Source organism: Quercus lobata, chromosome 4, assembly GCF_001633185.2.
Source record: "Quercus lobata isolate SW786 chromosome 4, ValleyOak3.0 Primary Assembly, whole genome shotgun sequence".
Lineage (NCBI taxonomy): Eukaryota > Viridiplantae > Streptophyta > Magnoliopsida > Fagales > Fagaceae > Quercus > Quercus lobata.
Window position 1 is genome coordinate 68594569 of NC_044907.1, and position 22906 is coordinate 68617474.

At 35.8% G+C, this 22906-nt stretch overlaps 1 protein-coding gene across 1 annotated transcript; it reads right to left on the reverse strand.

The window, feature by feature from the left end:
- Positions 1–960: 960 nt before the first annotated feature.
- Positions 961–8506, reverse strand: LOC115985682 (receptor kinase-like protein Xa21). Its single transcript, XM_031108598.1, has 8 exons — positions 8308–8506; positions 4366–4510; positions 3122–3215; positions 2750–2882; positions 2308–2552; positions 1971–2118; positions 1303–1716; positions 961–977 (listed from the first exon to the last, which is right to left on the reverse strand). Exons 1-8 carry the CDS (start codon positions 8504–8506, stop codon positions 961–963), a joined length of 1395 nt encoding a protein of 464 aa, XP_030964458.1.
- Between the last annotated feature and the right edge of the window lie 14400 nt (positions 8507–22906).

The following is a 22906-nucleotide window of genomic DNA, read 5'->3' on the forward strand; positions in this document are numbered from 1 at the left end:
CTACGTAGGAGGCTTTAGCCGTGGTTTGAAACTACAATCAAAACTCTACCTACAGTCATGGGTTCTAAACGCAGCACAATACAGGGTCTACAACCATGTTTTTAAAAATGCAATTATTGGTCCCCGACTAGAGCTGTGTTTTTTAAAAATGTGGCCAAAACATTACCTACAGTCGTGGGTTCTAAACGCAACACAAACAGGGTCTATAGCCATGTTTAAAAAAATGCAGCTATAGCAACTATAGTCCTGTTGGACCTATGGTCACATTGAGAAGGCTATGTGGGTAAACACGACTATAGAAAACGCAGCTGTAGGCTATAGCCGCGTTTTTAGGGTCTATTGCCGTGTTTTTTAAACGTGGCTAAAACCCTCATTTTTTGTAGTGAAGGCTCGAAGCTCTAAAATTCCTTTGTGAAAAATGAAGGCCTACAGAAGAAGGAAGACAACAATTTTAACGTGGTTCGGCCATAAAAGCCTACATCCATAGAGTCTCTATTATTTTTTAAAAGCAATGTTACAGCCACAAATACAAGATAAACTAATAAGCGAGTGTTAAAAGAAATAAAAGGAGGTGCTGCAAATCTGATTATTTTGTTCCAACATTATACAAAATCAAAACCTCATCAAGTCATGCTGACTTCCAATAGGGTCACTGGCCCTCAGTACCTTCATTCAAGGAGGACTATTATCCCTCTAAATCATTGAATTAAGGGAAATCATTTCTATGTATAGGAAGAAGTTTTGGTTTTCCAAATAGTAAGGGGATTCATAATAATGCAAGAAGGTTCAACTTTTGAATCCTAAACTCATTAAATATTTTATGGAAATGGTTATACTAGTACTTGAGAGATGGTTAAGATTTTAAACAACTAAATCATTCCCAGTAAATTAGTTAAACTTCTTACCCATTAAAATTCTGTACTTAGAGTAATTTAAGCCTATGTCTACATCAAAAATTCATCAAAGCAAAGGTGTCTCTATAAAAAGTACAGTGTAAGTACAGTGTCAATAATCACTAATGGAAGAAATCACCAAATTGAAAATAGCTTAAACTTCATTTTGATTTATGTATTTTTCAATAAACTTTTTTCTTTTTTGACAAAAAAGAGCTTATTTTGAATAATAGAAAACAAATTAGACGAGTCTTAATCATATGAACAGTACCATCATGTAATCAAATCTCACATGGCATCAAAATTATCAATTTTGCTAGAATAAAAGAAATTACCGTGACATGCACATGGTATTGTGTTGGCTTAGGAGTGAGTTTAGAGCAACAAGTATTGTGTAATAAACAATTACCTATATGTTGAAGTCTTTCTTGGCGTATTCTAGTTCTGAGGAGCTTTTCTCTAATCAAATGCAATTGAGCCACAACATCATTAATGTTCATCCTTTCTCTAGGAGATTCTATAGAACAAGAAACTCCAATTCCAAATATCAAAATCAAGCACCCTAGAATTTTGGGACTTTCTATCTGACTTTGAATGTGAGTATCATTTGTCATTGTTTCCATATCTTCTCTTTCCCAAAGGATAATAGGATCCACAATGTTAATGACTCGTTCAGGCAATGCTCCTTTAACAAAATCATGAAGGTTCAAGTTGTCTTTGAAAATGTTATCAGTAGGTCTTTTTCCTATGAACATCTCCAATAATAGTATGCCATAACTATAGACATCACCATATGTTGACATCTCGTTTTCCAAACCATATTCTGCAATTGTACAGAACATTTACAATCTTATTGATCTTGTTTCATATTAAAAAAAATAAAAAATTATAATAGCAGAACTTCGAAAGAGCTCTTTAGTGGCATACAAAAGGAAAAAAATTACGAAAAGTGGAAATTTCCTTTAGCACATGCTCCATCTTCTAAAAGGTTTCCTTAAGCTATTTCATGCTTGAAAGTACATCAAGAAATATTAAGAAAGAAAAGAATTCAATGTTCAAAATAGAAAAGATACTCACTTGGAGGAGCATAACCAATTGTTCCTCTTAATCCGATAGAGCTTGATTGATTAGCAAGACACTTTTGGGTGGCCTCACGAAGGAACCTTGCCAACCCAAAGTCACCAACATGTCCAATCATGTCATCATCAAGAAGAACATTGCTAGGCTTGAGGTCTCAATGAACAATTGGTGTATGACAATGATGATGAAGATATTCCAATGCATTTGCAACGTCAATAGCAATATTCAGTCTTTGAAGAAGATTCAAATTCGTTTGCTCCTTAGGAACCTCATTTGTTCTTGAAATTGGATGCAACCACTTGTCTAGGTTGCCATTAGTCATGAACTAGTATACCAATGCTTTGAAATCATGACCCTGATAGTCAACACCTGAACATGCTGTGAATACCTTTACCAGATTCCAATGTCTAATATTTCTCAAAGCCTCACATTCAGCAATAAAACTTTTTGAAGCTCCATGGTGCAAAAGGTTGAACACCTTGATAGCAACTTTACATCTATCATGATCAAGAATTCCTCTATTCACAGATCCAAAGCTACCCACACCAATTAAATTAGTGGTGGAGAATGCATTTGTAGCTTTCAAGAGACTTGTTAAGATACATTCAAAAGTAAATTTCCTGAATTATTTAAAATACTTTCTCTCCTTTTTCTTTTTAAAGTCCAGAGATACAAAAATAACATTACCAAAGTTACTCCAAGAAGGCCAGAAAGTATAGAGATTATTATCTTCAAGGATGGAGTCCACTTCTTCTTCTTGGATTTATTGTATTTACATATAGAAAGATCAAACTTAGGCATGCCTCCATAGAGCTTAATGTTTCCCTTAATCACAGTTGCACTTGTGTTTTTGAAAACTCCATTTGTTGGTACCTCACCATCAAAATCGTTATAAGACAAATTCAATAACTACAAGAAGATAAAGCTCTCCAAAAATTTTGGAATATTTCCAGAGAAATTGTATTTAGAAAGATCTAAAACTTGAAGCCCCTTAATGATTCCAAAGATGAAGGAATGACCCCTTGAAAGAAGTTGCTTCTCATGACTAGAAATTCTAGTTTTACACAACTACCAAGACTTGATGGAATTTTTCCAAACAACATATTTTTAGAAATAACCAAGTATTCTAAATTTATTAAATTTCCCACTTCTATAGGAAGGACATCAGTAAATTTGTTGGCTGAAAAGTCTAGAGCAATTGGTGAGAGTGAGAGACCAATAACTGCATATGATATAGTACCACTGAGATTGTTATTAGAAAGATTCAAATTATTCATACTTTCGCACTTGCCTATTCTCAAAGCGATGCTTCCTTGAAGATTATTATCGTCTAAATCCAAGTTTATCAAAAGAGTTAAATTTCCAACAGAGGAAGGAATGTTCCCAAAGAAATTGTTTTGAGATAAAGACAAATGTTGTAACTTTCAAAGTTTTCCAATTTCAAAGGGAATATTACCTGATAATTTATTGTTCCACATGACTAGTCTCTCCAAATTGGTCAAATTTCCTATACCATTAGGAATGTTTCCAGATATTTTATTATTTTCTAGACTCAAAATGATGAGAGTAGTTGAGAAATTGGCAATGCACTTAGGCAACTCTCCCCCAAAGTTATTGTAGCTTATCTATAAAACGGTTAGATATGTAGAATTTGTCAAAGAACAAAGAAAACTCAAGTCATTTGTCCCTCCATTTCCAAGGCCGTTTAAACTGATGATAAAAAAGGCAACTCTATATAACTTCTCCAAAGAAGGAACTCTTCCTCTTAGTTTATTGTTGGCAAGTTCAAGTGCATTTAGATTTGAGGCATTAGATATTGAAATAGGGATAGGTCCAATAAATTGATTGATCTCACAGTTAAATGTTTCGATATTTGGTAGAGTGATACCTATGTCCGATGGAAGATGCCCTTGGATTTGGTTGACTCCTACATTATATGTTTTTAACGAAGACAAATTGAAGATTGAGGGAGGAATTCTTCCAGACAACCTATTTACACCGACACCAAAAAATGTAAGTTTCGTCAATTGGCCAAAAGAAGTAGGGATACTCCCACCCAAGTTATTATAAGTTGTACTGAATGTTTCTAGACAGGATAAGTTGCCGAAAGAATGTGGGATTCTTCCTGTCAAATTATTTATTTCAAAAGAAACGAGTTGGAGTTTTGGCAAAGAGCCAAGAGTTGCAGGGATTTCCCCATCCAAAAGGTTGCGACCGAAATTAATGTAATTGAGGTTGGTGCAATGGGATAAATTTCTTGGAATTTTGCCGCTAAGTGAGTTATTGTACAAGCGTAGGATTTGCGATCTGCGTAAACGGTCAATTTCTAAAGGAATTTCATTATGAAAGTTGTTGTTTGAGAGTATTAGATTCTTCAAAAAACTTAAATTACCAACATGTGGTGATATAGAGCCTACGAGTTTCGAAGATCGCAGGTCCAACACTGTGACCCTCTAATGTCGACGACCACAGGTAACCCCTTGCCATTGACAAAAGAGACCGGTCTGTCTCATTATTCCCACCAACAACAGAGGTGACTAACAAGCCACACCACAAGACAAGAAGGATAAAAGCATGCATGTAAAAAGAGGAGATTCTAGCCTTTTGCCCTTAATTTTTAAAAAATTTAGCAATATGTCCCTATTTCGAAACTATATAAGGATATGCCCCTGTTTTGATACTCGATTAACTTAAAATCGAGTTTCAATGAAATACTCGATTCGTAGAAAATCAAGTTATGCCGAATAAAAAAAAAAAAAAAAAAAAAGCATGGAACTCGATTTTAGGGAAGTCGAGTTCCAAAACGTCACTATAGGGCTTAAAAATGCCACTATAGGACCCCTTGAACCTGGTATAGGGACTTGTAAAATTTTTTTGCAGAAAAACGCCGCTATAGGGACCTAAAACGTCATTATAGGGCTTAAAAACTCCACTATAGGGCACCCTGAATATGAGCCAATCACACTTAAAAAAATTTGCAGGAAAACGCCGCTATATGGTTTTAAAACGTCACTATAGGGCTTAGAAACGCCACTATAGGGCTCCCTGAATATGGGGTGATCACACTTATAAAAATTTTTTTTGCATGGAACTCGATTTCCTGAAACTCGAGTTCCATGCAATTTTTTTTTTTTTTTTTTTTTTTTAAGTTTGATCGGGCATAACTCGATTTTCTACAAATCGAGTATTTAATTGAACTCGATTTTAAGATAATCGAGTATCGAAACAGGGGCACGCTCCTATATAGTTTGCAAACAGGGGCATATTGTCAATTTTTTTTTTTAAATTAAGGGTAAAAGGCCTTAATCTCCTGTAAAAAGATGGGGAAGATGGAGCTGAACTCATGTCGTAAAGCCCCATCCACAGTCACGTAGCTTGGTACAAACTCTTTTTTGTTTTTTGCTAAGAGGTAGATTGGGTGTCTTTTTGTGAAAACAGTCTGGGCTTGATTTCGATTCTTAGGTACTCAAGGAAAAGCACATATTTATAAGAAGGTAGAGAAAGAACAAACTTTCTGGGAACTTTCAAGAGCAATGTAGTGCATATGCACCAAATCCACTATTAAATTAAGGAGTAATCAACCTGCCTAAGCACATGAAATATTCCACAAGGGTATTCATTGTTTTTGAAAGAATTTATTACTAGTTTATCATGGAATACGTATTAGTCTTATATATACATAATAATATAAAAACAACACCGTTGTTTTGGGGGTAGAAAATAATTGTATCTTCCACTAATAAAAGCTATAAACCAGTGAGGGGAGAGAATTGTGAGCAATGAATAATAAGTTGGGCAACATTCAAGTATCGAAGCTAATAATGTCTTCCATTACAGAAGCTATAAGATATATTCTCATATGTGAGTATAGAATAAGTTTGATAAAATTCAACATTTCTTCTTCAAGAATCGTGTTTGACAAGCTCGTTTCATTCGCTTTGGGAACTTCTAGATGTGCTGCCTTTGGTTCAGTCCGAAGATAAAATTCAAGCTTGGGGATCATAGCTCGAGAGACTGCTGGACATAATATTTACGTGGCCCAATGCTGGTCCATAATATGGGCTTGTTTTAAGTTTGTTTCATTTTTCATGTGTATTATGTATATGTGTTTTCTTTTCTTCTTTTATGTAATTATTAAATTAGAAGGCTATTAACATTAATTATCAAAGTATAAACTTAAAGATTTATGTATTATTGAACTGTAATATTTCAATGTTTTCTATATTCGTTTATTTCTATTGAAAGAAATGCAAAAAAAAAAAAGAAAAAAAGAAGAAAGAAAGATGGTTTGAAAAGTACATTAAAGGTTATATATGTGTGTGTAAAAAATATGAGTCATTCCCTTTAATGGTTATTTGAAATGGTTCCAAAATCTTAAGAGGAAAAAAAAAAAAAAAAAAGTAGAGAAAGAACTAAGAAAAGAGATGATAAAAATAAGGAAAATTATTTTTTGGGGCATAATTAATTTTTTTAAATGATTTTAATAGAACGACAAATGAATTTTTTTTAGAAAAATGCATTTTTACGTTCTTTTGCAAACTACTAAATTTATTTAAATAAGTTAGCTCATTTGGTAAAATCTTTGATAGTTGAATAAGAGATCTGAGGTTCAATTCTTACTTACATTAAAAATCGATTGATATCTTTATCAGATAATAAAGAGCTATCATCAGAAGAGGACGCTTTAAGTTGAAACTATCTTTAAAAAAAAAAAAAAAAAAGTATTCCAATGTTACACAGGCCTAAGTGTCATCAATGGGCAAGGTCAAGCCAGCCCACCCCATTATTACTTGACCCATGCGTTTAATAGCTCCCTTAGTCAAGAAGTTCGGCCAGAAGAAAAAACTCCAACCTATGGCCTTGTGTATGGGTAATGCCAATTTTATCTTTAGCAAGCAAGGGTATTGGACAGGACCAAATGGGCTAGCCATATAATTTTTTGGTGGGGAAAAATCAATTTCTTTAAGGAAAAATCAAGAATTCAAAACTTATTTAAATTTTTAAGGTTAAAACCTAATAATTATTTTTAAGGTGCTATATAGTTTTGCTTTTTCTATGTATTAATAAAAGAAAGTCTAAATTTAAGGTTTAAAAAAAAAAAAAAAATCAAAGTTACTAAGCTACTAGCATGATATGCCAAAAATGTATTGATCCATTTGGTAAATTAATCAATTAATTATTCAAGTGAATTAATTAGAATCAATTACATGCAATAAGCTTGGTAGCACAAACAAATCACCAACTAAGTTAAATGCAACGGAAAATAAATTTGACATAGGTGATTTGTTTACGAATGGAAAAAACCATCGAGGCAAAACCCCACCGGGTGAATTTAAGGTCACCATTTCCAAGAATTCACTATTATCAAAACAAGTCGTTACAAATAAAAGGAATCCCAGTACCTAATACCAACCTATAGTTGAATCCTTACCCCAATACCTAATTGGACTTGTAATGTAGTGACAATCTTTCTTTTCAATGCACGGCTTCTAGTACATGACTAACCAATCGATACACGGATTCAAGTACGTAACTAGCACACCAACTTAAGAAAGATGTTGGCTGCAAAGTTCTTCAGTTCATCCAGACGATGAAGATCAAGAAGCTCATTGGTTACAAAACCCTTGGTGCAAAGACACAGTAGCTTCTACAAGAAAGATGATGAACTAGGGCAAATTGTCTCCGGTCACAATATGCATGTATAATTACTTTGCATTATGTGAGACGGCTCTTAAAGTAATCCTTATATATATCTAGGGTTGTGAGAAATGAAACCCTACACAAATACATTTGGATATGCGTGAAAATAGATCTGGAAATTTGAATTTTATAATTCTCAATAGATACTGTTTTTGTCGAGCAATTGTCAAGCACAAGCATTAAACCTCAATAGATATCTATCTATCAAGCTATCTATTTATTGAGGTATCTATCGAGTTTTAATGAACAACACTTATTCGCTTGTTTTTTGGACATATTTGCATGGCTTCAATACTAGACTTGAACTCTTGTTCCTTGTACAATTTTGCATAGGCTATATGGTTGTCATCCAGCTCATCCATCTTCTTAAATTAGACTCCACCAAGTCCTCTTCTTCACCCACCTTTTCAACAATCCCCTTAGTAGGATTTACTGTGGCAGTGAAGGCATTCAAGATTCCCTCGTCATCATTGTCATCTGAATCATCCTCAGGCTCGATGTCACTCAAGGTAGCAATAAGGGCCTCGCTTTTCCCAATAGTCTTGAGATATGTTGGACATTCTTGTTTCATATGTCCAAAACTTTGACATCTAAAGCACTTTGGTCCGGAGGGAACAGTGTACTAACTACTAACCGCCATCCTTAGCGTCTTTCTTCCCTTTATCTTGGCTCTTGAATTGTGAAGAACTAGATTGCTTTTGGTCCTTGTTGAATCCTTTTGCATTGGCATTTTTCATAAATTTCTTGAATTGCAAGGTGATGTAGGATTTCATCTTGTAATCTTCATCATTAGAGGACTCATCTATATCACTGCTTTTGGCCTTCAATGCCATGTTCTTGCTCTTGCTTGATTTCCTGATTTTAGTCAAACCCAATTCATTGGTTTGCAAGTTGCCAACCAGCTTTGTTAAAGGAATTTTGTCAATGTTCTTTGATTCCTTTATAGCAGTGATCTTGGCATGAAATCTCTTAGGCAGAGATCTGAGCACATTTCTTACAACCTTGGGTTCAGGAATGGTTTCCCCAAGATTAAAGGCAGAGTTAACTATGTCCTTTAGCTTGGCATAGAACCTATCGAACGACTCATCTTCCTCCATCTTAATTTCTTCAAAGCTCGTCGTAAGCCATTGAAGCTTTGAATCCTTGACAGCCTTAATCCCATCATAGGTTGTCTGGAGGATAGTCCATGCTTCCTTAGTAGTTTCAGTAGAGGATATCTTCTTGAACTTCTCATTGGTGATCGCACTGAATAAAGCATTCAATGCTCTGCTGTTGAAGTTTGTCGCTTTGATCTTGGCATCATCCCAATCAACTGGCACTTTCTTTGGTTTTGTCCAACCAATTTCCACAGCTTGACACACTTTCTCATCTAAAGACTACAAGAAAACTCTCATGCATACTTTCTAGTATGCATAGTTAATGCCATCAAATAAAGAAGATATAATTAAAGACTGTCATGTATCCATGACAAACAAGGGTCAATGGGTCAAACAGCAAAAATTATATACCCTAATTAGAGTGTGCCTACTCTGATACCACATGATAGGCTAAAAATGTATTGACCCATTTGGTAAATTAATCAATTAATTATCCAAGTGAATTAATTAGATTCAATTACATGCAATAAGCATGGTAGCACAAACAAATCACCAAATAAGCTAAATGCAGCGGAAAATAAATTTGATATAGGTGATTTGTTTACGAATGGCAAAAACAACCGAGACAAAACCCCACCGGGTGAATTTAAGGTTACCAATCCCAAGAATCCACTATTATCAAAAAAAGTGGTTACAAGTAAAAGGAATCCCAGTACCTAATACCAACCTACAATTGAACCCTTACCCCAATGCCCAATTAGACTTGTAATGTAGTAATAATCTCTTCTTTCAATGCACGGCTTCCAATATGTAACTAACCAGTCGATGCACGGATTCAAGTACGTGACTGTTAGGATATATGTGAATCATGTTAGGAACATATGTCATTTAGAATTGGCTAATCCTTTGATAAAATGTCTTTTACTTGTAATTGAGTAGATCTAAGATGTGTTTAATACTTCAAGGAACAAGAGTTCAAGTCCAAGTGTTAAAACCATGCGAATCTGTCCAAAAAACAAGTGAAAAAGTGCTAGATTTTAAAGCTCGACAGATAGCATCTATCGGGGTTTAAAAGGCTTGTTTAGCCCGATACTCGATAGCTACTCGATAGATAATCTATCTATTGAGATTTATGAAAATCAGATTTTCAATTCTGGTTTCACTCCAATCCGTGTATATGTGTTTAGGTTTTCTTTTCTCACAACTCTAAATATATATAAGGATTATTTTAAGGGTTGTCAAAGGTGGCACAAGTGTGAGGCAAAGTTTTGTTCATGCAAATTGTGACCGGAGATAAAATTTGCCCTAGTTCATCATTCTCTTGAAGAAGCTGCTGCATTTGTACACCGTTGGGTTTTGTAACCAAGGAGCTTCGTGATCTTCATTGTGTTGATGAACTGAAGAACTTTGTAACCAACATCTTTCTCAAGTTGGTCAGTAAACCACGTACTAGGATTCGCGCATCGATTGATTAGTCACGTACTGGGAGCCGTGCATTGAAAATGAGAGATTGTCACTATAGAATAAGTCTAATTGGGTATTAGGGTAAGGGTTCAACTGTAGGTTAATATAAGGTACTGAGATTCCTTTACTTATAACCGCTTGTTATGATAACAATGAATTCTCAAGAGTGATGACCTTAAAATCACCCAGTGGGGTTTTTGCCTTAGAGGTTTTCCTCATTTGTAAAAAAATCACCGTGTCAACTTTATTTTCTGCTGTATATTAACTTAGTTGGTGATTTGTTTATACTACCACGCATTTTGCATGTTAATTGAATTAATTAATTAACTTGGCTAAATTAATTGATTAATTTATCATAAGAAGTCAATACATTCTTGGCCTATCAGTGACTAACACACCAACTTAAAAAAGATGTTGGCTGCAAAGTTCTTCAGTTTATCTAGATGATGAAGATCAAGAAGCTTCTTGGTTACAAAACCCTTGGCGCAAAGATGCAGTAGCTTCTACAAGAAAGATGATGAACTAGGGCAAATTGTCTCTGGTCAGAATATGCATGAATAATCACTTTGCATCAAGTGAGACAGCCCTTAAAATAATCCTTATATATGTCTAGGGTTGTGAGAAAAGAAATCTTACACAAATACACTTGAATATGCGTGAAAACAGATTTGAAAATCTGAATTTCGTAATTCTCGATAGATACTGTTTTTGTTGAGCAGCTGTCGGGCACAAGCATTAAATGTCAATAGATATCTATCTGTCGAGCTATCTGTTGAACTTTAATAAATAACACTTCCTCACTTATTTCTTTGACAAATTTGCATGGCTTTAATACTAGACTTAAATTATTGTTCCTTGAAGTAACCAATCCTAGATCTACCCAATTACAAGTGCATTTTGTCAAATGATTAGCCAATATATATAACATATGTTCTAACAAATTCCACATATGTCCTAACATAGCATAATATATATTTAGAAATATAATTTAGCACAATCATTTTAATAAGTATCCTAGTAGTCAGGTGCATGGTCTTTAGATATTACTCTCAATTCTCAAGTTTAATCTCCACCCACTTATATTATTTTATTAAAAGTTTCGGGTTAATGAGCTGGGCTACTGGACTGGCTTGTGGGCGATTTGGTTACTCTTACATAGGCTCTTACTCAGCTTAGTTCAACCCATAGGAACCACTAAAACACTGTAACAAAGACGTCTAATGAGGTAAATTGCTATTGCCACCAAATTAGAGGCCTCAGTAATTCATACCTGAATTGCTAAATTCATGAATGGATCAAGTTGGAGGGTAACATCATCTTCCTTTCCTTGCACTCTTGACCAAAGTATATCGTCCTTCAGTTCTAACCAAGATATCATCCATAGCCATAAACTTCAACATATCAATGGAACAACGTGCACTTTAATTTTTAGATAAGAAAAATCTTAACGCATAAAACTCCCACATCTACACACACATACGAAACAGTGACTCATTTTTGGCCCATTAATCATGTGCAAAGAAGTTACATTTGGTTTAAAAACCATTGGTTTATTTTTTAACAATACATTTTTTTTGATCAAATCATCAAATAAAACTAATTAAACTCTAAGCGAAATTGAAAGATTTTGTTGAAGTTGTTTCTTTGTAAATTTTACAGAAAGCATACAACTAATTTCTAGAGTAATTTTAGATTGGTATAATAAAACGATTTAGTCTAGTTCCTGCATTTAGCATTTCATATTCTCTTGGGCCTTTTAGCAGATCCATTACTCTGTATTGGGCTTGAGCTTAGGCTTGAAGAATCATTAAAAAAAAAAGGAAACCCCACTCTATTTATAGATTTTTTTTGTTTAAATAAGAGGCATAGGGGATTTGGGGATGATTAAAATTTACTTGTACTTCGGGATTCCTGTTTTAGATTTATAAAGTTGTGAATTACAACTATGTTGTATCGGCTTTAATTCCATACCAAATTTCATTGTAATTTCTTCAATCATTTTTCCCTGTATGTATGTGGGTTTAATTGTAAGTGATGAGTGTGAGAGATCATGAAGACTCAAGTTTCAAAGGATGAACAAGTGGATTTCGTGACTGGCTCACAACTGTCTCATGAGAAGCTTACCCGCGAAAAGAGCCACGTGTAAAGCAAATGACTAGAAGATGAAGAGTCGTGCCAGGCTATATGTTTTCACAAGTGTCTTGCGGGTAAGGCCAACCCACGAAGGACTCGCAAAACTCTCTGTTTGGCAAAAAGTTATGTTTTATTTTACCATGTCTTTACCCACACTATATATACTCTTATTACCCACAAATTGTAAGGAGTACTTTTCAAAAAGAAAACCCTAGAAAATACACTTGAGAGTTAGAGATTGGCATACCCACAATCATCTACACATTTTCTTGTAGTTTTTCCTCAACTCCTACCTCAGCCATTTTGAGTGTAAAGTGAGACTTTAGTGCTATTGGGAAGCATTGGAAGGAGCCATTCTTTGGCGGATGCAGTCAAACTAAATTGTAGGATCCAAAAAGCTAGAGAAGATAAGGCTCCAAGAAGTCAATTGGTAGCAAGAACTTGGAGAGCTCAAGTACATGGGGTAGACTAAGCTTGGAGGGTCTTTTGTTATTTGTGTACTCCAACTTTATTCTCTAATGGATCGATTTCAAATTGAAGAGTCATGGAGAGGTTTTTTGCCGAGTTCTTCGGTTTCCTTTTCGATAACACATCTCGGTGTTATCTTGTATTTGTATCTCTCTTTCCTACTCTTTAAGCTTCCTTTTATTGTTGATAATGAATGAATATGGCTTAGGGTAGTAATAATGGTTATTTGCACTTATTTACTCTTGTTCCACACTTAGTATAAGTTGGAGTAAAAGCTATCTAGCCATAATTTTAATTTGGGGGTCTGAACAAGCTCTTGTGTTTTTGCACAAATCTAAGCTTTCAATTAGTATCAGAACAGGTACACTTATTGGATTTCATTATCCTAGTGTGATCCTAGACCCCAAGTGAGATGTGTTAGGACATATGTGTTTCACATGTTAGGAACATATGTCACTATTTTATATAATTGGCTAATCCTTTGACAAAAAGCATTTTACTTGTAATTGAATAGATCTAGGATGTGTTTAATACTTCAAGAAACAAGGTTTCAAGTTCAAGTGTTAAAGTCATGCAAGTCTGTCCAAGATTCAAGTGTGAAAAGTGTTGCTTATTAAAGCTCGACAACTAGCATTTATCGAGCCTTAAATAGCTGTTCCAGCCCGTGGCTGGACAGCAGCTCGACAAATAGGTATCTGTTGAGATTTATAAAACTCAATTTTTCATCCAATCCGTGATTGTATGTTTGGCTTTCTTTTCTCCCAACCCTAGACATATAAAATGATTATTTTAAGGGCCGTCAAGGGTGACACAAGTTGCACAAGTGTTGAGCAAAGTTTGTTCAAGTAAATTGTGGCCAGAGACAAAATTTGCTCTAGTTCATCTTTCTTATGAAGAAGTTGCTGTGTTTGTGCACCGTAGGGTTTTGTAACCAATAAGCTTCTCGATCTTCATCATGTGATGAATTGAAGAACTTTGCAGCCAACAACCTTCTCTAATTAGTGATTGAAGTCGCGTACTAGGATCCGCACAATTGGTTAGTCACGTACTGGGAGCCGTGCATCAAAAGGAGAGAATGTCACTATAGAACAAGTCCAATTGGGTATTGGAGTAAGGGTTCAACTGTAACTTTGTATAAGGTATTGAGATTCCTTTACTTGTAACTGCTTATTGTGATAATAGTGGATTCTTAGGAGTGGTGACCTTAAAATCACCCGGTAGGATTTTTGCCGTGTAGGTTTTCCCCATTCGTAAACAATTGGGTATTGGAGTAAGGGTTCAACTGTAAGTTGGTATAAGGTACTAGGATTCCTTTACTTGTAACTGCTTGTTGTGATAATAGTGGATTTTTAGAAGTGGTGACCTTAAAATCACTCGGTGGGGTTTTTGCCGTGTAGGTTTTCCCCATTTGTAAAGAAATCACCGTATCAATTTATTTTCCACTGCATACTTTAGTTATTGGTGATTTGATTGTACTACCATGTATTTTGTTTGTTAATTTAATTAATTAATAAACTTGGCTAATTAATCAATTAATTCATCACAAGGGGTCAATACATTCTTGGCCTATCAAGTGGTATCAGAGCAGAGCAAGCACACTCTAATTAGGGTTAATTTTTGCTGTGTGATCCATTGACCCCTATTGTCATGGCTACAACTGGCTTGGCTTAAAGAGATCTTTGTTTTCAAATACATCTTGTTTTTCTAATTTTTACTTGTTTGAGTGTATCAGAAAATGCAAGTCTAAAAGTTATTTGAATGCTATTATGATTACTATTGGAAAAGATCTCAAGTTGACAAAGAAGAAACTAGACTGTCTCAGAATGAAAATGTGCAAAGGAGTTTTTCTAAGAAGAGTGAAAGTTATAGGTTTAGTTCATAAAAGGCAGATGAGAGAAAATATCATTCCTACTGATCTGTCATCTAAGCACGAAGTGTGCTTCATGACGAAGTTCACATTTAAAGTTATGGACACTTGTTTATGGTACCTTGACAGCGGTTGCTCAAGACACATGACTGGAGACCGATCTCTCTTCAAGATTTTTGAGTCTAAGAAAGGTAGCAATGTCACTTTTGGTGATGGAAGCAAATCACAAATTAAAGGAAAGGGAATCATCTCTCTACTTGGACTGCCGGACATTGCAAATGTTCTATATGTAGAGGGTCTAAGAGTGAACCTGTTGAGCATAAGTCAGATATGTGATCAAGATTTTATGGTACTATTCTCGAAAAGAAAGTGTCTTGTCATGGATGAGTCTGGAAAGAAACTTATAAGTGGTGTTCACACTTTAGAAAATTGTTATTGTAAGGTTGAATTTAATCAACCATTCTGTTGGCTTTATTCTATGCTAATTTACTTGTAATTCAGCATTTAGAAATCCTTGTATTTAGGTGGGAATCATGTAAGGGTAGTGTGTGAGAGAGTGTGAAGAAATACTTAAGAGTGTGCATTCAAGCAAGGCCTCATGACTAGATCTCACAGCTGGTAAGTCGCCAAAGGAGGCACACATGTGAAGCATGCAGGGGAGTTGAAGAGTCACGCCAGCTGTTGCACTACAGGATAAAAGTCCTAGGTTGGCCAGGCAGTTAGCTCGCGACTCAATCAAATCGCGGGGCCAAGTCGCTAGACCACCTTGTTTGGGAAAAACTGACCTTTCGCATTCCAAACACACACTAGTATAAATACCCTTTATACCCATGTATTGTAGAGAGCTTCTAGAGAGAATTTTGAGAGAGAAACTCTAGAATAAAACAAGATTGATTTATCCACAATCTTCATCCTTTGATTCTCCAAATTCCTCTACTCTCACCCTCTTCATTGATACATCTTTGAAAGGTACATTAACCAAAACCTTTTCTCACCATACCTATATCTGTGAGGAGGCTATTTAGTGCTTGGGAAGCAGTTAGGAAGGGACCAATTGATATTGGTTGATGCTATGGGCTATAGTGGAATTTAGTAAGCTAGAGAAGACAAAGGTTTGGCGTAACCTCATTGGAGCAAGAAGCTTGGAGGGCTTAGGTACACTGGGTAGATTAGGCTTGGAGGGTCTTCTGTTATTCATGTATCCCAACTTCATTCTTTAGTGGATTATTGACCGCTTAGAGGGCAGCGGAAAAGTTTTACGCCGAGGACTTCGGTTTCCTCTTCGATAACACATCGCTGTGTTGTCTTTCTGTTTGCATGTCTCTTCCCTTAATCTTTGCCATTTAATTTCTTTTGTGGTTATGATTTTAATTAGTTTAGATTGTTTTATCAATTCTGTTTTAGCTTATGTTCATATTCCGCACATACATTGTTTGATAATAAGCTTGAATTGATAACTTGTATTTTGGGGGTTTAAATGTTCAAGGTGTTTTACACACTATTTGAATATTCAATGGTATTAGAGTGGGTGCGCTTGCTGTGGTTTAATTACCTAAGTGCGATCCTTAACCCCGTTTGAGATGGACCAGTTTTAATCTTTAAATGCTCCACCATATTTTGATGGTAGCAACTATGCCTTTTGGAAAGTCCGGATGAGGGTATTTTTGTGTTGAATTGATGAAATAGTTTGGGATGCGGTAGATGTTGGAGGGACTAGGTCGGAGGTTGCTAAATTGACATGGGATAAGGTAGCCCTTGCGGCATCTAACGCTAATAGTAAAGTTTTGAATGCAATTTTTTGTGGTGTTTCTCCAAATGAGTTTCACAGGATTTCTCACGTAACTATTGCCAAGGAGGCATGACAGATATTGGAGACCACTTATGAAGGAACAAAGAAGGTGCAAGACACTATGGTGAAAGACACTAAGGTGAAAATGAGTAAAGATGAGTCATTCGACTCATTCTATGGCAAGCTGAATGAGGTGGTCATTGGCAAGTTCAATTTGGGTGAGAAAATGGAGGACTCAAAGATAGTAAGGAAAATCCTTTGTTTATTGCCAGAGAGCTTCCGTGTAAAGGTTACAGCAATTGAAGAGAGCAAAGATCTCAATGATATCAAAGTTCAAGAACTAATTGGCTCACTTCAAACATATGAGCTGTCGTTGCCGTCACAAAGGAAGAGCAAATCCCTTGCTCTTAAGACAATTAAGGAGAGGATGGATGCTCACGACTCATCAGATGAGAATGTTGTCAATAAAGATGTGGCATATCTTGTGAAGAATTTCTGAAAGTTCTTGAAGTTCAAGAAAAATGGAAAGTTTGCTAAGAAGGGAAAATTCCCAAATTTTGGAAAGGAGAAAAAGGATTTCAAGAGGAAAGATGGGAAGGACTCTTAATCCTCTCAAGGAATCACGTGTTTTGAATGCAATAGACATGAAAATTTCAAGAAAGAGTGTCCCAATTATTTGAAAGCGGAGGGCATCATGTATGCCACTACTCTTAGTGACTCCAGTTCTTCAAGTTCAAATTCAGATGAAAGCTGTGATGGAGAGGGAAACTTCTCTGCATTCATGACCATTGCTCATGTGGAATCTTTAGAAGATTTGAGTGTGCTTGTGGAAGAGCTTGGTGAGCACACTGAATTGGAGTCAATAGGGATAGTAGAGGAATCTGATGATGAGGAAGATGATGAAGTAGTGGCACTACAAGAGACATACAATTCCCTCCTTAAGAAGATCGGTGAATATGCAAAAGTGGCTAGGACAACCATTAAAAAGATGAAGAGGGCAGAGCAAGATTATAAAAGTCTACTAGTGCTATACAAGGAGACCAAATGTGAAATGGAGATGCTGAATGAAGAGCTGATCGAAGCGTACTCAAAGATAAAATTCCTTGAGCATGAGGTGGTTCAAGGCTAAAGTAGAGCGAGTTTCCTCCAAGAAGCTTGATGAAGTCCTTGCTCATCAAAAACCATTCTCCGACAGAAGTGGATTGGGATACACCAAAGAGAGCAGTTCGGCTGTCAATATCTCCAAGGAAGTAAAGTTTGTGAAAGCCAAAGAACCGGTAGTAGTTGCCATTACTGCTGAGAAAGCAAAGGTGGAGAAGAATAGAAATGTGGCTGACCAACGAGTGTTGAATAAGCCTCGTAACCAATCAGTGGTCAAACTTGAAGCTGAAGGAAATCACTCCCAAAATCCCAAAGAGGTTCGAGAACAAAACACTTCTGCCATCATTGTGGAATTCAAGGACACACTAGATCAAATTGTCATAAGCTTAGAGAATTGAAGAATGAAAGGGATTAAAGGTCAAGAGGACCAAGAAATGACAAAAGGAATTGGGCTGCTGATCAATCAAGAGGTCGAGATGGTGATTCCGGAGTGATGAATGTTATGAAGATGGTTGATGCATTCACCACCTATTTGGCAAGCTTCAACAGAAGGTTTGGAAGCCACAACACTTGTACCCAATCCTATAGGGATATCACCCCAAACGCACGTGACATGTGGGTGAAAAAAGGTACTCATGCATAAGCATTATAACATATCCATGCATTAATACTTCCAATGTTTTTGTGACTTTGCTTGGTTATGTGCCTTTTGTGTGATGCTAGCTAGATTTGAAAATTTGTGTTTGTTTATTTGCAATTGTTTTTTAAATGTTTTCACATTATTGCTTTTGATCAATTGTTTCTTGCTTTTGTGTCAAAAATCCAAAAACACATAAAAAGTAGAAAATCCAAAAATTTTGATCAGCATTATTGTGTACTGTCACAAGCATATTTTTCCTTATACCTTTGTACTAATGGATTTGTGCATTTACGAGCGTAGCTTGTACTTAATGCACTCATATCATTGTGGGAAAAATCTTAACATCCATTTGACTGTTGTAAATAGATCTTCAAACTCGTCATGAATGATTTATCAATGGTTTTGTTGTTCATGAAACTTGCATAGACTTGTATCTATATATCTTCCACTCTTTTATTTTTTTTGCTTAAAGAGCTCAACAAATGTAAATCTCCAAATGAAAAGAGATAATAAGCTGCAAAAGTCGTTTCACACACTAGTATTTGATTAGGAAAAAGGGAAAGCAATTTTTATGAAAATTGTATGGTACCCAAAAAGCCAAAGGCTTGTTAATCAAATTGAAATATAAAAAATTTTAGGCATTGATCTCAAAAAGAGATGTATTGATTCAAAAAGATCAAATGATTATGATGTGAATGGAGACAAATGAAAAGCTTCAAGTTTATGTGGGAGGTCATATATGCATTTTTCTATAATTAAGATTGGTCCCATTTCCTTGTGCTAATTGTGTATGACTTGGTTGAATTGATCATTAAGCTTCACATTAGACTATGGACTATCTCATTTTTGATACCCACACACATCACACATTTCTATGTTCAATGAATGCCATATTCATTTATGTGATTGTACTTGATTAAATGTGTTTCACATACTCAATTTTTGTTGATCAAACACAAAAATATTTTTGAGTGTTTTTATTTTTTTTTGGAAAGTCTTTTGTTTTTGCAAAAATTTCAAAAAATTGTGTTGCCTTGTTCTGGTGACTTGGTCGTGGGTCAAGCTAGTCGGAGCCCTCAGTCGTGAGCTTACTCAATAGGTTTTCATGGCTCTCTGGTAGGTCAAGGCTTCAATCGTGAAAAACACTTAGAAAAATTTCATAAATCTGGGTGTTTGGCATTTTCGCAACTCAGTCTAGCGACTTGTTCCCTAGTAGAAGCTTTAGTCGCGAGGTTATACAGAGGTTTTCACGGCTCCCTTTGCAACTTCCTCATGGGTGGACCTTCCAATAGCGAAAAACACTTAGACATTTTTTTCAAAATTTTGTCTCAAAGGTGTTTGGTAACTTGATTTGGTGACTTGTCTGCAACTTGGTTCAGTCGCAAAAAATGCATGTTTTGCCCTTTAAGGACAGTTTTTAAAACTTTTCAATTTTCCCTTGAACATTTTTTACTGTTCATTGTCTTGTCCGTTCATCTCTCTCACAAACTCACCGTGTTCCTTCTCGAAAAACCTCCATTTTTCTTCATCAACTCAACTTCAATCTTCAAGAAAAGGTATGGGTTTTCTTATTTTGTCTAAGTTCTTCATGATTATAGCCTTGATTTCTTGGATTTTTGAGTTGTTGATTGTGTTTTGCGATATATGTGTTCGAACATGGGTTGAATCATTTTGTTGAGTTTGTTGAATGAGTTTTGTTGATTGTGATAATATGATACTTGTTTCACATGCTTTCTTGGTTGATTCCCTTTGTTGGGTTGTGTATCATGACTGTGCTATGTTGTGCATATCATGCTCATTGTAGAATGTCACAATGACAGTTATTTGTGACTTTGTGATGCTCATAAATTATATTGTACTTTGTTATGCCTGCACATTCATCACACTTGCACTCCAAATACATGCTTAATTATACAATGCACCAATGCTGCTCATGCTTAACTACTGTTGACTTGGTTCACTAACTGTGGTTGACTTATATTTCTGTCTGCATATAAATGTGCACTTATTTCATTAACTAACTTGGATCTAATCAAGTTGATGTTTGTGTCTTGTGGTTTTGCACTTGGTTCCTTGCTGTGTGTATGTTCTTTTGCAGATGCCTTGACGCTTCTCTTAAGGAAAAAAGCTTGTGACTGATGTTCCATCATCCCCAGTTTCAAAGTGGACTCGACGTTCAGCTTAAGCTTCAAACAGTGAGAGATTCAGAACTCCTCTTAATTCACTGACTTACTCAAGCATCTTTGAAGATGCTCCTACTATGATGGAACGGGTGGTCAAATTTGATACCTTGGAAACAACATTTATCCCTAGGATATTTGAAGCAAAAGATTGGGCATATCTGTTAGGGAACTTTAAGGACCCGATTGATGAATTGGTCAAGGAATTTTATTCAAATGTAGGGTACATTGCAAAGGTTCTTCTCATCACTAGACCAGTAAATGTAGACCTCACTCTGTTTGATGATAGATAGCCTCAGGTACAAGACATTCTTCAAGTTCTCAGGCCTGAACATGAGGTTTCAAGCAAAGGCACATCCATAGGCACTGCAAAGTTTGCACCTGAACTGACGACTCTCAAATTGATCATGTTCTTTAACCTTTATCCACTCTCGAACACTGCATTCATCAACCTTGGAAGAGCACAATTCCCATGTGATCTCATCATCAGAGTTCCGATTGATATTTGTGCTCACATTTTTTAGATCATTAGGAAAACAACAGCTCGAACGGCGGCCCAAACATGTCTTCCTTTTTGTAGTCTTCTCATGAAGATCATGGTTCTTGAAGGTGTTCTTCCCCTAACAAATGAAAAAATACTAGCACGTCTTCGACCATTATCTAGATATCTCTTCAAGCAAGTAAGAGTCACTCCTATAAAGCACCTAAGAGTGAATTTTTCCCTCATGCCACTCCATCTGGTCATGATTCAGCTACACCTGTGCATACCGAGACTGCTTCTCCCATTACTCCTGAGTTGCAAACGACTAGCACTTCGACTATACAACCTAGCTCTCAAGCTGACAGGATAAGCACTTTGATTGAAAGTTTGTCTCAGCATATTTTCAGATTTGAACGGATTCACTACTCCACCAACAACCAAGTTCAAATGTGTCTCACAACCATTGAGATAGTTAGATGCTATTCAACAAAAGCTAGAGGACATCCTTTAGCTATTCGTGCCAAAAAGGGGGAGAGATAGCATACAGTAAGGGAGAGAGCAACACAAGAATGGGAAGTGTGCATACTAAAAGGGGGTGTTGTTTGCTCAAGAAGAGGAAGCTGTTACATACACTCACACATACTTTTGGATAGCTAAACAAATTTTTGTTTTGCTAGTCTAGTTTATAGCTATTTGCTTACAATTTTTATAAACTCTTGGATATGTTTTTAATACTTTGATTAAAGCTTATGGTACATTGATTTAAGTATATAAGTTTATATTCAGTATTTTTTTGTACCCATGCTTTGTAGCCTAGTACTTGTTGTTAAATGTTATGCATTTTCTTCAAGTACATCACTCTTGTGCCCTTGTTGGATTTTATATCCTTGATACAATTACTTTGGTTTTTGTATCGGTTGAGTGTTGGACATGCAAATGATACTTTGCATTGAGCTTATTAGCTTGCATGTCCGAATGTTCATTCCTTGTGTGAATGAGCATTGTGGTCACTATTTATAGTGATTGTTCGTTTTTGGTTAAGCCATGGTCTATTGCTTAATTCAATTTCGCTTGATCGCATTATGCTTGCACCGTATGCATTACAAGTTTTCTGCATACAATGATCATATTGTGTTGTTGTTTTTCAGGAGATACTTGTTCTTATGATTCAAGAGCTACACAGATTCTAGAGTTAGGTGTGAGTGAGCTTATTCAATTGTTCCCAACTCACATGTTAAGTCTAGAGTTTTTTTTTTTTTTTTTTTTTTTTTTTTTTTTTTTAGGGTTTTGTCACAGAATAGCCAAAGGGGGAGATTGTAAGGTTGAATTTAATTAACCATTCTGTTGGCCTTATTCCATGCCAATTTGCTTATAATTCAGCATTTAGAAACCTTGTATTTAGGTGGGAATCATGTAAGGGCAGTGTGTGAGAGAGTGTGAAGAAACGCTTAAGAGTGTGCATTCAAGTAGGGCCTTGCAACTGGATCTCACGACTGGCTCGCGACTAGCAAGTCGCCAAAGGAAGCACGCCAGCTATTGCACTATAGGACAAAAGTCCCAATCTGGCCAAGCAGTTAGCTCATGACTCAGATTCGCGACTCAGTCAAGTCACGAGGCCAAGTCGCCAGACCACCCTGTTTGGAAAAAACTGACCTTTCGCATTCCAAACACAAACCAATATAAATACCTCTTATATCCATGTATTGTAAAGATCTTCCAGAGAGAATTTTGAGAGAGAAACCCTAAAAAAAAAAAAGATTGACTCATCTACAATCTTCATCCTTTGATTCTTGAACAAATCACTTGCCCAACCTCCAAAAAAGTGTTATTAATGCCTTAATCACAAATCACTTGAATGATTGCCACCCTAAAAATAATAAAAATTTGTAATAAACTCATGATATAATCATCACACAAGTTTTTCCATATATCCATATGAAAGATAAAGTAAATTAAAAACCGTAATAAAATTAAGAAATAATGTTGCAAGGCAGAACCCTATAACTATAGTGT